We start from the raw sequence: 17,236 nt of genomic DNA, 5'->3' as shown, positions 1-17,236 counted from the left end.
GCTTTTTAAGAAAGGCATTCTGTTGCAGACTTTGTGTTGTACCAAAGTGTGTAATTGATGTTTACATTATATTAACTCATCTGGCAGACGCTTTTATCCAAAGCGACTTACAAGTGAGGCAACTTTGGGCTCAGTGTGCTGCCCAAGGACATCTTGGCACGCAGAAAGAAGGAATAGGGGATTGAACCACCTGCAATCAGTGGACAGCCCACCATACCTCCTAACCCACAGCCACATGCATGTTGTCAGTCTGACACTATGAAAATACTCAGTAAAACACTTAGCAACAGTCAATTTGTGTTGAAGTGATGAGTTCCTGAGGTTAAAGTGCAAAAAAAGTTGACAATTGTCCTTTCAGATGTCAGTTATATGACTGGAATGTGTTGGAGCTCCTTTAATTTCTTATCATGTATTTCAAGAGATCTCTATCAAACGGACAAGGCCACTACAGTGGGTGTGGTCCTTTTCTGAGAGCACTAATATGGTTCTGCCTTCGATCCCGCCTCTACTTACACAACTATTTCCAATTGGCAGGAAGGTATTCTGAACTTCTTTTCTGATTGGCCGCGCTTTCTGTCAATCAATGTCAAGCGCTTTCTGCTCACTGACTGACCACGCCTCCTCACGCTTGCCAGTGCCCCCGGTTCATTCGTGCGTAAAACTGTGGACTGCCTAGCCGGTAGTGAGGAAACGTGTGTTCATTTCACTTTTACGGGCTCCTGTCGTCGTAATTTCCCGTCATTCTGCTGGAATACCTTAAAAAAAAACCCCGTTTCCGTCGGTCCCCGTGGTCGTACTCCCCGACGGTGTGGCGCAGCCTTGTAACCGCCAAGCTTAGGATCTGTCACTTGGCAGCAGCTGCTGGCACACTGGTGTCTTGAGGAGAGTGGAGTCGCTCGGCAGTTGCCAAAAGAAAACAGGTAGATGCTAACAAGTACTTAGCAAGTCAGCCAGTTAGCCTGCCCAGCTAGCCTGCTCCCGCTACTGTCACAGCAAGTCCCACCCTCACCAAGTGCGTGGACGTCGTAAGAGGCTGCAGCGGTGAAGTCGAGTGCTTTTTCCTCTCAACTTAGCCAGCATCGCTGTACAGCTGGCTGGCAAAGCTAACATAGCCGCCTGAACGTTAGCTAGGTGACGCTAACGTAAAACCGTTGGCTTTACGTTGTACAAGTGTCTTCTGTGGAGAGATACGGTCGCTACACTGGCAAAGAGACTGGCTAGAAAGAAGAGGCGAAATAAGGGAGAACAAGGAAGACACCGAGAAGGAGGGGACTGGCTAGTTTAGCCGGGGAGACTGAATCGCACGTAAGTGACACACTGCTGGTAATGTTAAGTTAGCTCACCACACGGCTTACCGGTCCTGTACAAGTTGCTGTGCTTGCACAGCAGCGTTTATCCGGCCAGCCACTTATCCGTGGCTTAGCCCTTGCAGCCAGTGCGCCATACTATACCGTGAGCTAACGGTGAAGGCTTCCTTGAAGGTGGCACACTAGCTAGCCAGATAGCTAATGTCTGGTGGTTTGAAAGTGAGACTGCACTTGAATTGCAACTCGACTGCATTTGCTGCAGTCATTATTCGTTAGATAGCGTTAAGTTAGATCAGTAAGGTTGTCCAAGTGCTCAGCTGGTCTATCTGCGGACCGTAAAGCACCATAAACCAGCCAGTTAACTGGAGTATTAGCTATTTAGCTGCTTTGCTAGCTAGTTCCAACCGGCCACCCACCTAAGTTGACAGCTCAGTTTCTGGTGATGCCAAGCAGCTGTGTTACTGAAACTAAGCGAATGCGGCTGTTTATCTGTCCTCCTCTTGACAAATGTTAAGTTCATATCTGTTCTGTGCAGCTGTGGGAACTGTCCGTCCTTTGACTCAACCTTAGATAAAGTGTCACACAGCAACACTTCATGTAGGGCATTACACTAACTTGCTTACAAATGGCAGTGTAGTGTCTGTTCAGCTGTCAGATTTGACGGTCATTTCTTTAGTTGCTCAGGCGGTCCCAGTTGTCATGCTGAGCTGTCATCAGTCATTCACCATACACAGATCACAAGCACACAGTGTACTGGCATAGTAAAAGTCAAAGTCAGCTGTTTAAATGAACAATTAGACAGTCCACAACCAAAACACAGCCCTGAACCAAAATACAGGAGTGGATCGGTACCAAAGCAAATTCTGACACATTTCTTTCCGTCTGTAGATAGATAGCAAACACCGCCACCGAGCCACACACAGCCATGAGTATTGAGATACCGGTGGGGTTGACAGAACTGCTGCAGGGCTACACTGTGGAGGTGCTGCGACAAAGGCCGTCAGACCTGGTGGATTTTGCAGTACAATACTTCACCCGTTTGCGGGACACCAGAAATCAGGATGGGGCCAGTGCTGGTGGCAAGACGGGGAAAGGAGTGATGTTTGATGGGGAGCCAATGCAAACAGAGTCCAATGGAGATGATGATGAAGATGATGATTCTGACTTTGAACGTAAGTTGATGCTTTGTTGTTTTGATTATCAGCTGTTTTGGTGGAAATGTCTGTACAAGTGAAACTGGACAGAATGAAAGAGATATGTGTTTTAGTGTGAAGTGGTTGGGGAAGAAAAGAAAGAATGTGAAGGCGAGACCTGAAGTCTTGTCACTGATAAAGTCAGAATATATCTCATCTCTTAGTCTCTGATGCCCGTCACATTTGCACTCAAAAAATCCTCTGGAACAGACAATTCAGCAAAGCAGCCCTCATCCGCTACTCATCTAATCTAGTCTTCTGCATTCTCATTTATTTTCTATGTCAGAATCTGGAACGATATTTTTTGTTATTCATTTGAACAATCAAGTTTCAAGGAGGTAGAAGGACGTAGCTTTCTAGTCAAACATTTTCAGAAACTGAAGTTTTTACCACTGTACCATTTAAGTTAAGTGAATAAGTGGATACTTGTACCATTTTAGCAGGATTTTAGCAAGTTAAATCCATGCCTCCAGGAAAATGAAGTCAGCTCCGATGAACGTGTGTGTATGTTTCTGTCATAATAGCAGAATGTGCTTCTGGAGACATCTATGTACAACTACTTTAACAGAAACTACCACAGAGGGGGTTTTGAGTACTTTGGCAGGTGTTTATATGTCTTTCAGTGGACAGATTTTGCCAGACAGTGATAGTGTCGGAACTGTGCAAGATCCGGTCATGAAACTGAGCAGGTGTGTTTTTGAGCTCACAGATGGGTGTGGTCTGACCCATTAGTGCTCATGTAAAAATGCAGTAATAACTACTGAGTACTCATTGATCAGAACTTAAACTTGTTGACGGGCGGTGCGGCTGCGTGAACCCATTACAAGATGGTCTGTAATTGAAAATTATATTCACATGTGTCTGTAGCAACAGATTTTCATATTTAAATTTAGGAGTTAATGTACTACATAAGCTTTGCTTTGTTGCTGAAACTATAAAGGTCCCACGTAGTACGTTACTTTTTGCAGAAGTGATGCCATGCCTCTTTCACATCAGTCCCCTGTGTTTGACAGACTGGCAGAAGATGTAAGCTGCTTCATAGCTCAGCTCTCCTCTGTAGCACAGAGAGCAGCGTGGCCTAGATCACATCAGTGTGCTGTGGAGCCAGGGGCTGTTACCTTGTGAATGGGGGTTCTGTGTTTTCTCAATGAGTTGATCCACTGTGATGATCTGTGAATCTGTATTGGGTGTATCTTAAAAAACACAATGATGTGCAAGTAACGTTTTTAAGCTAGTGACTGGATTTCACCATACTTTGCGTGGAAATGCCAAATTAACTAAAGAAATGATTATTGCTCCACAGTGTGTCTCATGGCAGTGTTGTTGGCAGATACTAAAGCATTGGTGGAGTGTAACATCTAGTTGCATGGTGAAATAGTAAACAGCCTTGTGAATTTTAGAATTCATCTGACTTGTTTTCTTTTATCGAATCATATTTGTTGTTTTAAACTTTAGTTCTAGTATTAGACTGCGTCATTTACAGGTTAACCATATTTATCATGTTCATCTCTGCTGAAAGCGATATTGGCCAACCTTGCAGATTGGTACAAGCTGGCTCAGGGTAAATGGGGGATTACAGTTTCTGTTTCTATGCTCACACAAGTGGGGTTTGGCTCCTGTCAAACAGCTGTGACCTCAGCTGAGGGAGCTGTGTGTGTGCGCGCGCACATGCACATGCACACGCACACGTTGCCTCTGTGTGTGCATTTTGTAGGGTGCATGTGTACGTGTGTGCTTGTGAAAGCAAACAGATGTGCTATGACTTGGATTTCACACCCGTTCAAATTCCAGCCTGGTGACGGCATGAAGCAATTCTTCCCTGTACATTCTGATTAGCGATCAGTTGTTGAGCATTTTCCACGCCTCATCCAAGGTGGCAATAAAGGGCAGGGAGCTGATACTGTTGCGCTCCTGGGGGAAGCTTTTGCCTGCATGCTGTTGGCCACACACATGACATCCATGACATTAGATTATCCAGCCAGGGTTGTATACACTGCCCCAAGGCAATAGTTTCTGATGGGAAGAATACAGGCCTGTATAGCGAAAGACATCATGTGCTCTTGCCTGACCATTATCGTACCCTGTAGGTATAAAGAGTACTATAATGCCACCAGTTCAATAGCAGATGCCCCAAAACAAGTTTGGTCTTGTGCAGAAAAGACAAAAATAACTTTGTAAACTCGGGATTGGAAAACAGACATGGATATTCATAGTTATTTCCACAGGTGACACATATCCAACCCAGTTGTATTAGTTTCAACCCTTGCAATGCTTAAAAGACTGCAGATGATTAAAAAATACAGTCACAGTACCAGGACCATTAATGGTAATATGCAAAGGTTGTATCTCAATATACAGCTAAACCCAAAGCATGTCAGTAATACAGTTATACAGGTTACTGGTGGGAAAGGTTTTGAGACACTGACCATGTAAACACAACATCCCTGGTTTGAGTCCAGTCTGTGATTGATGTCATCAGTTTTCTTTCTTTGCTGTTACTTTCTGTCAGGTCTCTACTGTGCACAATCCAAAGATGGGGAATGCGTATAAATGCTTAAAAAAAGAGAATTACAGAATGTAAAACATTGTTTAACATGTTGTGTCAGTTTTCTGGTGTCAGGATTGAGGCCTGACTTTGATAAACTCTTTTAGAGTTTTGTAAAATAGTTCAGCTGGAGACCTGAGAGAGTGATTTTCTCACTTTTAGAGCACAGCTTATTAAAACATACGGCTGGGTTTTTCATGAGGTCACTCACTGGAAGTAGGCCAATGACTCATTTTGCGTATTGACCCCTTAATTAGAAAATAATGGCCATAGTGAAATTTGTATTGAGCTGAGATGGCATAGAACAGCTCTCTACAGTGGAGAGGTCATTTTATTGGACCATTTGTGAAGACTGAATTTGTTAAAAAGTCTAGAGGGCATCGAGGTGAAATGCCAGTTGCATAACATGAACATGATCTCTGTACCTGATATATCTGTTATATGTAAAAATTCTTGACACTTTTTAGTTTTCTTTTATTAGGCTACTTAGAGTTATGATGATTCACTATTGTGCTCTTAACCTTTGATTTGCTGCAGGAAATTGCTGTGTATGAGTGTCCCAGCTAAACGCCTAAAATGTAAATGATCTAGATAGCTGGTTATGTATTCCCATGGACTGGACAGTATCCTCCTAAAACATGACGTCCTATTTTACATGCCTTGTTTCCCTGACTCTTGCAGCGTAAATCCACAGCAGGATCACTACACAGGCCTAAGCTGCTTAACAAAAGCAGATATTGTTTTGAATACAAACTGTTGTACCTCCATCTTATCCAGTGATGATGGGCAAAAGATTTTTAAGTAACCCTTTCTGTGTTGAAGCTGAGCTTCTGCAGAGAAATGGTAGATTCACAAAATTAAAAAAAATCTAAAATCTAAACAGCTGATATGTTTTGCTGAGCAGTTGACTGAGAGTAAAACATGGGTTTTAAAGAAATTTAAGAGATGTAACTGAACTAAAACTGATTGCTAAATATCAGGATCACCTGCTGTCTTCTTTAAATGGATTTTGGGTTGAATCCAGGTATGATGTGTGGTCTTCCCTTTTACTCAGTTGCGTTACAAGGAGGAGCAGGAGATGAACAGAAGTACAGAGTTTATACACAAACAAAAGTGCAATTCAACTGATATTTTTTTTGGCTGTAACAGTGGGGCTAGGATATGGCTGACTGAGTTAAGTTTCACCATTGGTCGGCCAAAAACCACATGACTGAGTGATAAGGTTACACCATTTATCTGTTGAGTGTTGGAGTTTCCCCCTTGGTTATTGCTCTTTCAAGATGATTTGGCATTAACTAGCACTGTTGAACACTTTGCCTTTGTCGCTAGATTAACCAACTGCTAATTGCAGGGAAAATGTAGCAGAAAGCAAGGAAGTGACGGATAGCAGGAGCAGGAGTGAAGAGTATACTGGAGTGTGGTGATGGCAGAAGATGAATCGTCGTCGTTCCTAATGAGAACAGGATTGATGAAGAAAGTTTTGACGCTATCAGTTAACTAACTCTGGAAGATGGCAGTAGTGCAACACTTGGACGCCATTAATACCAGAAGAAAAAGAAGATTAACTGACTTTTCAGACTGCTTTAGTGACTTGTTTTCCCCAAAGAAGCACCTAGCAACAAATCCAGCGACTTCTTGGACAAACCTCAGCTACTTTCCGTCGAAGCGTTGCCAGTAAAGCCCCACGAGCGTGAGGTCAGGCTTTCTCTCTGCAGGCACACCTCTCTGTGATAACCACACTGCAGCTGATGTGAATGAGCTTCTAACTTTCTCTCTGAGTGATAATTTTACATGTAAATATAGCCGAAATTGCAGCACAGCTGTTGTCTTTAACTTAATTTAATTTAATTCAATTTTGGTGATTTAGTAGGACGACGTCGCCGTTATAAAATCAGGATTTTAACAGTGCAGAGCAGCAGCTTGGAAATGGCTTGGAAGAGACTACTGGTTAACATGTAGTCTTAACGGGCTGCCTTTCAGTAACCATTTCAAACTGGTTCTGTTGTCAACAGAAAGGGAAAAAACGAGAAGAATAGGAGAGAAGCAAACAGATGAAGGGCTGAAACTGGCTGACACTAGGCAGAATACAAATAGCCAAGACATGGTCCAGCCATATACTAGGTTTTGACCTAGTCTTGTTTTCTTTTGAGCTGGCCTGTCTAGTGTCAGTCTGAGAGAACCAGGAGGGGATGAATGGATGCCTCTGTCACTGAAATGAGTGGGGCTTTTTATTAAAAGATGGATGGAGGGACAGATGAGTCCCAGGGGTGATAATAGAAATGAATTAAATGTGTTTTTATAAGAAAGACAGCAGGGATAAAGCAGGGGCTATATGAAGAAGTGATTGAGGAAGGAGAGACACTGAGAGATAAAGAACAGCTCATGCTAACTCTCAACACAACATAGCAACCATTTGTAGGTAAACGACAGAGTAACTCGGGCACATAGCAGACTTAAGGCTTAGCTCTTATTCTCCTGGACAGTGCAGTTTTTACCACAGATGAATGGGAAATTTCGGCAAACTGTGTCATTGAGGAACTCTGGGAGATTTACCTTCAAAACAATGTAATTTATTTGGGCCAGTATTATCCTCTGCCTGGAAAGCATCAGCCAAGAGTCTCCCTACCTGTGTGTTGTGTTGATTATTTATAAGCACTCGTAGAGGTCTTGGGAAGACCCATAACATCAACAGAAGCTAGTACAGTGTTTCCTTTTCATTGTGGCAGCCTCAGTAATCAGTAAGTGCAAATTTTCCCAGATGGTCAGTGTTCATTTTGGACTGTTCTTCTGTTGGTGTGAAGCACTCCAGTAAATGATGACATAAGGCCCATTGCTTGGTGAATACAACCAAAACCAACTGTATGTTTGTCCTCAGTCTTAACTGCCTCTGTGTGAGTTTTATTTTATTTGTTTTGAGCAAAACCAGTGTGTTTACTTGTGTCCACCATCATCAGCATTGACAGTATCATGCAGCTGTAGATTCACTCTGAAGCTTTATTTTTAGTTTCTGTGTCCATGTGGCCGCAAGGGTCCACGTGATGACAGATTTGTCATCTAACCATGTTTGTGAGGGTCCGCTAGCAGCCCAAAATTTATGAGTCCGTGCAGACTCTATGTGCCAGCAGGCGTGTGAACACATCCGTATATCCAGAACACAATGTGTTTGTGTGTGGAGCAGATAATTAATATAGTATATATGACAAAAATAGGATCTAAAATATAATAGCAGATAAATAATAAATAGATTGATTGTTGTTAGAGCCTGGGGTTAATGTAGCTTGAGGCATGATCACACACAACAGGCTGAAATTCTGCCTCTCTGACCTCTTTCTGTTTCCTCCTTTGCTCTGTCACCTCCACCTCATTGTTGTTCTCTCTTATTTGGTTTCTGTCACCCTGGCTCCCTCTCTCTGTCTCTCCATTTACCCCATACTGTTCTGCTTTTCTCCCTCTTGTTTCTTTTATGGATTTCCCCTTTATTTTTCCGATATAGGAATGATTGGGCTCTGTGTTGGTAGATACAGTAACTGATGACTGTCATCACATACGTTTGAAGGGCAGAGAGAGCCATATCTTTTTCTTTGATGAGTTATATTTTCTGTTTTCTGTTTTCATTTTATTATATTCTCTTCTAATTCACCCATTGTGTTCGTACGTTTACCCTGGACCAGTTTTTCGTTCCATTTTCCTTAGTGACATTTTCCTTTCAGTTGTATGTGATAAATGACATTACACTCAGTCCCTATAAGGGCGCTAGTAATTAGTGTAATAAGCAGAGCTGAGATGTCCGTTTTCATTATCCTGCAGGGCTCTGGTGTGGGTGTATGCACGCACATGGAGGGAGAGATTAAAAGCGAAAGGGAACGCATGTGTGCACCAGTGTCCATCACTGAGTGTGTATATTTATATGTCTGTATAGGTGTGTTTGTGTGCGTGTGTGTGGTGTTGTGCAACAGGTGACCTGATTAGCAGGCTGCCGTGTGTGTCCAGTGAGCTTTTAGCTTGCAGGCAAATCTAATGCAGCCTAGCATCTCCACAGGGACCTGCTGGACTGGCTGACTGACAGTGCTAAGTGGAAAAACCCTCAGACGTCTCATACTACTCAGTCTGGCAGTCTGAGGCCCTGTTCAGACCTGGTATTAACATGCGTCCTGAGTGATCCGATCACAAGTGGTCTGTTCACGCCTGGCTTTAAAATACGTTTCCACATGCGTCTCCAGTGATCACTTATCGGATCTCACTTCCCCGCTTCATATACAAATAAACAAGTATGCCTTGTTGTTTTAGCTAATCAGACAGACAGGTCAGTTGTCAGTGTGCTTCTGTGTATGCATGTATGTGTGTGTATGTGAGTGAGAGAGTGAGCGGTACGGAGCGTTTGAGTGAATCGGTGCATAACGCACAGCTCTACAGTGAAATAAGGTTTTGTCCATTAGAAATAGCAAAATATTTTCGGTTCATTGTGACACTGTGTTGGGACTAATCAGACTGTGAGAGGTCGTCAGTAGAGGAGGTGGTCCTTCAGTGGGGCTAGACACATTTGTGTTTAAACTGCGAAAAGAATGTGGCCATATGTGGCCACAAGTGATCGGATCACTCAGGATGGATTTGAATACCAGGTCTGAACAGGGCCTGACTGTTTTGTAATACAGTAAGTGTCTCACCTCCTGCCTTATCGTATCTGTCTTTATTTTGCTGGTATTTATATTAACCACTAACAGAAAAGTCATAGAAAAAGTGTGATGCTCACTCTGGCTCTGTGTCCTGTTGGCTTACCCGTATATTTGTGAACTGGACTTGCTCTCTTAATGTGTTTCTGTGCCTCTTTTCCTTATTCCACATTATTTTTATCAAAGCAAAGTATGTCTGTTTTCCTCTACCTGTTGATCATCCTTTCTATTTAAATATCTTGTTTATCTTTTTGTTTTTGCGACATTCCTTTGAAAGCCAGTCTGCTGGTTTGTCTACCTCCCTGCTTACCTGCCCACTGTCATCCTCCTTTGCTTTTCTTATCTTTTTGAATCTTTTTCTTTGAATCCTTCCTGTAGCCTTATCTTTGTACCTTTATGTGTCTGTTTCTGCAGCTCCCATTTTGTCTTTTTCTGTTGTATTTTTCTACATCCTATCTTCCTGTGAGCATAATTCTGAACATGACTGACCAATCTTTAGATATTTTATCCTTGTATCATTTTCTTTGTGTATATCAGGTTATCAAAGAGTGTCATGTTAGAAAACATCAACAGTGATGACTAGAGACATGCTGTGTATTGTGCAGTTTAGATACCGGAGATGAAGCAAAAACAAAATGAAACAGTGCACTACAGCAGCTGAGGAAATATATTTGTCAATTCTTAGGCCAAAGTTCAAGTCACAAAGACAGATTATAAACCATGTGCAAATAAGTCTGTGTCATCCTGTAGACATCTTTATCTGATCTCCACGTAAGGCGACATGTCTGTGCATCCGCTTGGACATTTTTGTGTTTGACAGAAGGACACAAACAGAGCATCGTATTTGTCTGTCATTAGGGTCCTATTAAGCTGCCATAGGGGCGAGTTGCTCTCCCTTTGCAGCAGAACAGAGAGATAATACTGAAAGAAATGAGGAATAAAAACGTATACGGATGTCTGAGCCTATGAAAGGACAAATTGAAATAGACAGAAAAATAACAAAAAAGGGGGGAAATCCCATCATGAGAAAGGAGAAAAGACAGATGAGACTGTGGCAGACCAGACTGGTACAACCTGGTTTGTTTGGACTGATAGACATCATATGAACTTTGGCACTTCCTCATTCTCTTTCCTCAAGCCATCTTTAGTGGCACCACAGAAAAACGAGGAAATGGAGGGGGTTGGCAGGCCTTCAGCAGTGGCTGAACATCCTCCTCTGATGCTCCCGTTTGGAGTTCACACGCCCCCCTTGCTCCAGTGCACACTCTCTCTCTCTAGGTCATAATGTTGTCTGAGCCTGAGCGCTGCCTCACCAGTCCATTTAAAGCATTCACTGACACATCACTTATAGAATCACATGAAACTATGATTGAATTTCTAAAAGGGCTTTTGGTAAATTTACATTATAAAAAAACATTAACGTAAATTTGTTAACCCCCTGCTCTAAGTTTTGCACTTCTTTCCTATCATTTTGTTGTAATTGTGAGTTCACAAGCAAGTACAAGTTACCTCTCACCTCAGACAGCATCGCCAGTTGGTAACAACAGGGACAAGGAATAAAAGCCACAGAGGATCGTATCCCTGTATTTCTTAATTTGATTAATTCCTTTACAAGTAAAATATTGTCTGGGCATCTGTGAGGGTGAAATTCTTTGAGAAAAATGTGAGGGTTCAGAGTTCAGACTATTTCTATTGACCCCTGCACTGAAGATGCAGAAAATGCTTTCAGTCCTACATTTCAGATGGCGATCTGCAAATTTGATGTTTATGTGTTTAAACCAGAGGCAGCAAAGAGTCTTGCATCAAAGCCTTGTACAAGTGGGTGATGTTTAAAGAGAAACACTCAACGGCCGTGGACCCAAACTGACCCCCTGTTCGCCTCTGTACAGAGAGAGCGAGAGAGAGTGAAAAAAACAGAGGGACATTTATGGTTTGGGGGATGAGGGAGATAGTGTGCTCAAAGGGTCACAGTGGAAAATGTTCTTGTAAAGAAAGGCGGTATCAGATTTTTTTTTTTGTTGATATAAAAAAAAAATCCAATATTTTAAACCTGAATTTCAGCATATCTGCTATTATCAATTTAAGCTTTTGAATTTAAATACAAAATAGGCTGTTTGCAAATGTTTAAAAGAAGTACTCTTAGGAGATACGATAACAAAAATTTAAATGTTCCTATTGGTGAATTGTTGGTAGTAAACATGTCTAATCGACTAGTGCGGGCCTCCAGGCATTTCATTTCTGGTATGGTCTTTAACCCCTTCAGACTTGTTGAGGTCACATTTGAGTCGTTGACCCACCCGGCCATCATGTGAGTCGTTTGAGTCACATGAGTCATGGTGTGGATGGGTGTTAAACTGCCTGGGGATTGATCTCCAGACATGGATTGTAAGTGGCTGATAAGTGGTGTCATAGACCGCCTCCTCTGTTTAATGATGGTCGTTCCAGTCTGATGAAGATGGCGTCTTCTACCCCTCTTTCAAACTGTTGGTCTTTTACTCCACTCGTGTTTTTATGTAATTCGCATGAACCACAGGTGAAAAATAATTGCAGCATGATTTGAAGCTGAATACTGCAGGGAAACTAAGATGCCCTAATACAATGTGGAGATGGCGCATTATTCATCAGGCTTTTATGAATAAATATGAATGGACTGGTTCTAAAGGAAAGACGCATACATCTTACAAATAAGCTAATTTAGAATAAGATCAATAGTTGGACCATTGCAGGCAATGTGAAAGTGGTCAGTGCTTGGATTCAAGAAAATGATCAGCCCTAAATCCTGCTTTATCAAACCACCAGATCTTTTCAAATTAAACAACAGCTGGTTTCTCAACATAGTGACCATTATAATAGATAAACTTACCACCGGCACTTTAAGTTTATCAGTGTTTCCCAACCTTGCAGTGTGAGATAGTGAGTGAATTGGCCAAGACTTTGGGGGTAGTCGGTAACCTAGCAATAATGTATATAATTTTCTGCCTAGGTAGAAACTTGCACAAGAAAAGCTTGTGAAAACAGGTCACAGTAACATTGGGTTGGTTGTATGGTTTTTATGACAGAACACATGTCATGGTTTTCTCTCTCAGCCTGTTCCTTTGTCACACTCCTGCACATTGCTGGTTGCTTTATTCCAAACTCAGCCTTCAGGCACATTTAGATCTCTGCCGTTCAAGAGCACTGACGACCACATCTTTGTTTTTTCTGTCTGCTGTTGTGTAGAAGCGATCACTCTTTCGTCCTGTATCTTCTGAACCTACTCTCTCATTCTCTCAATCCCCCTCTCCACCTCGCCCTGCATGTCTTAGTCTCGATGCACAGGCCCAATCTCATTAGGCAAGATGGCTTAGAGGGAGAAGGGGTTATTAGGGCGGTTTAGCAGAACTGTTTTTGGCATGATAAGAAAGAGAGAATTAACAAGGGGGAGAAGTGCAGAGAAAGAAGGAAAACATGAATGACAAGAAAAGATTGAATGAGAGAGAAGCTAGTGTGTTAGAGCCAACATTAAATATCAGCCAAATGCAGTTAAGTTATTTTGACTTGGGCTGTTGAGTTGTCTACAATTTAGCCTCTTTGGCAGAGAGAGTCTAGACATCATTTGAAAGTGTTTTGAAAAATATTAATAGTAATCTGCTAAAAGATTATGTTGATTTTTTTTTTTTTGTAATTCTTCATCACCTCCCATGATATCCACCTGTTTACTTCATAGAGTGGTAGAAAGACATGGAGACAGACAGGTGAGAGACAGGCCTCAGGTGCATAGCTTGGTTGGGAGTTTGTCAAACTTGCAGTCAATGAGAATTAAGCAGACAGCCTGACACTCCAGCCAGCTGTGGTTATCCATGTCCCACAAGTGTCTGCACAGCAAAACATGATGATGCATTGGATTTCTGGATAAAGAGAAATGTGATTGATAATTTCCAATTTTAACATTTTTGCTTTAGAGCTTCCTAGAAACCCATCTTCGTACAGCAGACTAAATCACAGCTTCTCAGAATATGGGTCAGGATGGAGAGATGAGTTGCATTAAGTTGACAATGGCCTGGTTTTAATGTGGTATATGTAGATAAACTCTTCAAATAAGGGCGTTCAAATCGTTCACATCAGCCTACATCTGTGCCGATTACTACATCTGTCATTGAGGTAAACGAGTCAAGTGAAATCAAATTTTATTTATATAGCATCAAATCATAACAGAAGTTATCCTAGGACACTTTTTATAGAAAGAGGTCTGGGCCATGCTCTTGGTAATATTATTTAAAGAGACTGAACAATTTGCACTAGCAGCAAACATTTGGCAACAGTTGTAAGAAAAAAAACAGGTTGGGTTGAGAGAGAAAGACGGGGGGGGGGGGGGGGGGGGGGGGGGGTCATTTGTAAATGTGGATTCCATTAAAAGAAGATGCAAAAATGTTGGATTAAGTCAATATTTTGGGATATATGGTGATTAATTTGTTTGACCGTTTGACCTGTTCAGAGTAACCTCAGAACCGGGTGAAGATGAATTTTTTTATTCACCTATGACTGTGGGGAGAGAACAAAAGAGTTTCCCGGCCTCCAGCTAGTATGATTTTTAGAGAAGGGATGATGGTTGGTTTCCTGCCAAATTGGCTGTTAGAGCAGACAGCTGAACAGACAAAGACCAGTGTGTAGCTGGTAGTTGCATCACACCCTGCCTCAGACATCATTCAGACTTGTGAACTGAAGAGTAGAGTGCACATGTGAAAGTGGTGTATATTTTATAAATTCTGCACCATTTCTTTAATTTATTTCTTGCTTTTAAATAAGATGGTGGACAGTCTCCACACACTGCGCTAGTACACATGACTGAAAATATAATCTCCATGTTGGAGACTATGAGAAGTTGCACTTTTTGCTCAGTTAATGTTGTATTATGTGGACTGTGTTTGGGCTTCACACAGCAAAGAGAACAGTCTTCCAGTAAGTTACTGATGGATCCCAAAACCTAACATCTATTAGTAGTAGTAGTAAGTAACCTGCATTATATACATTTCATACTGTGTAGGGTTTATCATGGTGCCCCTATACAGACACATCCATGGTCACCATAGAAAGCACTGGCCTTGATATTGCTCCCGGCCAATCGCTGCTGGAAGTGACGATGATAGGCAGTGGCCTTGCCTAATCATGACTGAGATAAAGAAAGTTGGGAGTTCAATAGTAGTTCACAGCCCCCCCCCTACAAGCATCTTTATCAGTATATTTGCATAGCCTTGATATGACTTTCATATCGCTGTCTTTATATTGCAGCTCAGATAATATGTGTTTGTGTAACCCTCTCACTATTTATCTTCTTAAATGCCAGCTGCACTGTTTACTGTCTGTCAGTGAGGAATAAAGTTGTCATTGAAAGAGAGAGCGATATATAGAGAGAGAGAGAGAGAGCGATATAGAGAGAGAGAGAGAGAGAGATGAAAACAGCAAGAGAGACTTGACACTTGTTTTCTCTTGCTGTTGAGGCTGTATATTTATAGTTGTATGTATTGTATTAAGCGCCTTCCTTCCTGTACTAGCCTGTGTTACTTGAAATCTAATTATCATGAAGCACACCAGGTTCGACCTGTTCACTAGACTCAAGTAGCCGATCAAATCAAATGTTACTGTTTTGTCTCTTTGTGGCTGCAGTAATAGTCAGATATAAAGCAGTCATGCAAGTGTTCATTCTTCCTTTACATGGCACAGCAGGTGGTACCCACAAGCTGTAAGTCAAGTACTGTTACGTTAAATGACCTAACTCTAAACATACATTTGAGAATGTGGAGGTTTGCAGTTCTTTTGTGACTGTAAATGGTCACGTAATGGGAGACCAGATGGGCCTTGTTTACGTTACACTCCAGTGCTTTGATGAGAGCATGTTGCACTGTCCTCCCCGCAGACTGGCTGCTAATGTTACTCTACAGTTTAACATTTTACCACCACTCAGGGCTTCTTGAGGCCAAATACTGTGCTGTATGTGTGTTGTGGGAAGCCAAAATGAAGGAACTGAGCATCGTCCTAGGGATATGAAAACATTGCTGTACTTGTCATGTGAAAAGTTGATGCTTTAGACCCAGATGTTGGGGCCTGAATCACTGTAATTGTTCATGTCTTTCAGCATGCCTTTGCTACAGACAGGATTTGCCACATATAATACTCTAACACTGGTCCATGTAATGTCTCCAGAGTCTCATCTCTTAAACTGTGTGTTAGGACCCCAAATAATTACAAGCCCACCTCTCTCAGGTTCTCCTTATGACAAAAGAGGCAATATCTTTTAATGAAACAAGCTCCTGGGGCTAGAGACGATCAATTATTTGATGCGTCTGACACTGTAAATGTTGCACAAAACCTGCAGCAGCTGGGTTCGTAAACTCAGTGCTAGATAAGGTCAGAAAAGGGATTCCTGTCATCCACATTCTGCAGTGTCACATTCTGCAGACGAGAGGTTCTGCAGGTTTATAATCATACAGGTTATCGCTGATAACATGGTGGAACCTGTTATGGAGGATTGTAATGCCATCAATGGTGGGAGCCACATATACTAGACTCATTTTATAATGCTGAACAGATTTAGGGTATTTTCACATTTGGAAACAATATGATTATATTTAGCATGTGAGCTGGTTTGCACATACCCCCAAGCAGTGGAACAAGTTCACATTTCACTGTGCACCATCTTTGACGTGAGCACAAAGAAATTATTGGTCAGTGCTAGTTCTCATCACAAATGTGTTGCTTCCAAGATATTGTTTTTTAGGGAGGAGACAACATTGCAATGAGAAGGAACTGCTTAGTGCTCCCGCTGAGAGAAGAAGTCTGGGAAAACAACCCATAAACAAACCAGCACAGCCAGTTATTTAGGTTGGTCTCATCAATATTGTTATTAATTGTTGCTTCCTATCAATTAACAGAAACCATGGATTATGACTTAGTCATATTTATTATGTTCAGTATCTAAGAACACCTTCAAGTATTTGTTTGCTAAAACAGGAAAACCAACAGTCTTTCTTCAGGCAGTAATCATAATCTTTCGTCACTAATGAACTCTGATCTTACTCGGTTCACTCTCAGAGCAGCGTGTCCTGTGTAGGAAAGTGGAACGGTCAGGTCATGGATTAACGGGTTGAGTAATCGCTTGTAAATTAAGTTGACACTGAAAACTGTCTAGTCTTGGTTCCATTCAGCATTACTTGTCTATATGCTCATTTGATTTGTTTGACATGTGGTGTCCAGTGATAGAAAAATATCACGCTCATGCTATTTGTAAAACAGTCACTTGTGCTTCTTTCACTGCAGTGACTGCTAGCCTGTGTGACTTCATGGGGAAAGCATAGCACACTACTACAGTGGGGTTTCCACAGACGCCAAATAAGCACTTTCTCATGGTGCTCTAATATACTTTGAAAAAGCCTTTGCTAAATGGCATGTGCATGTGTGTGCTGTGATTACAGCTGCTGCCAAAGCATAAAACAATAACCACTGTATTGATAATATGTCAGCAGCACAACCTGTGGAATTTCCGTT

The 17,236-nt window shown here is 41.8% G+C and overlaps 1 protein-coding gene across 2 annotated transcripts in view; it reads left to right on the top strand.

The window, feature by feature from the left end:
* Nucleotides 1-614: 614 nt before the first annotated feature.
* prkar2aa (protein kinase, cAMP-dependent, regulatory, type II, alpha A) overlaps nucleotides 615-17,236 on the top strand; it is a 45,487-nt gene continuing 28,865 nt past the window's right edge. Inside the window, exons 1-2 of one of the 2 annotated variants that reach the window (XM_071475222.1) lie at nucleotides 615-1,305; nucleotides 2,200-2,479. In XM_071475222.1, coding sequence (XP_071331323.1) covers nucleotides 2,233-2,479 — 247 coding nt within the window. In that variant the 5' untranslated portion in view covers nucleotides 615-1,305; nucleotides 2,200-2,232. Of the gene's footprint in view, nucleotides 1,306-2,195; nucleotides 2,480-17,236 lie in introns of both variants that reach the window. The other variant, XM_071475221.1, reaches the window with a different exon arrangement.

The sequence above is a fragment of the Trachinotus anak genome, unplaced genomic scaffold, assembly GCF_046630095.1.
Source record: "Trachinotus anak isolate AG129_WGS33_773 ecotype Australia unplaced genomic scaffold, CSIRO_AGI_Tana_v1 ptg000004l, whole genome shotgun sequence".
Taxonomy (NCBI): Eukaryota; Metazoa; Chordata; class Actinopteri; order Carangiformes; family Carangidae; genus Trachinotus; species Trachinotus anak.
This window is presented reverse-complemented; position numbering and strand designations above follow the sequence as displayed.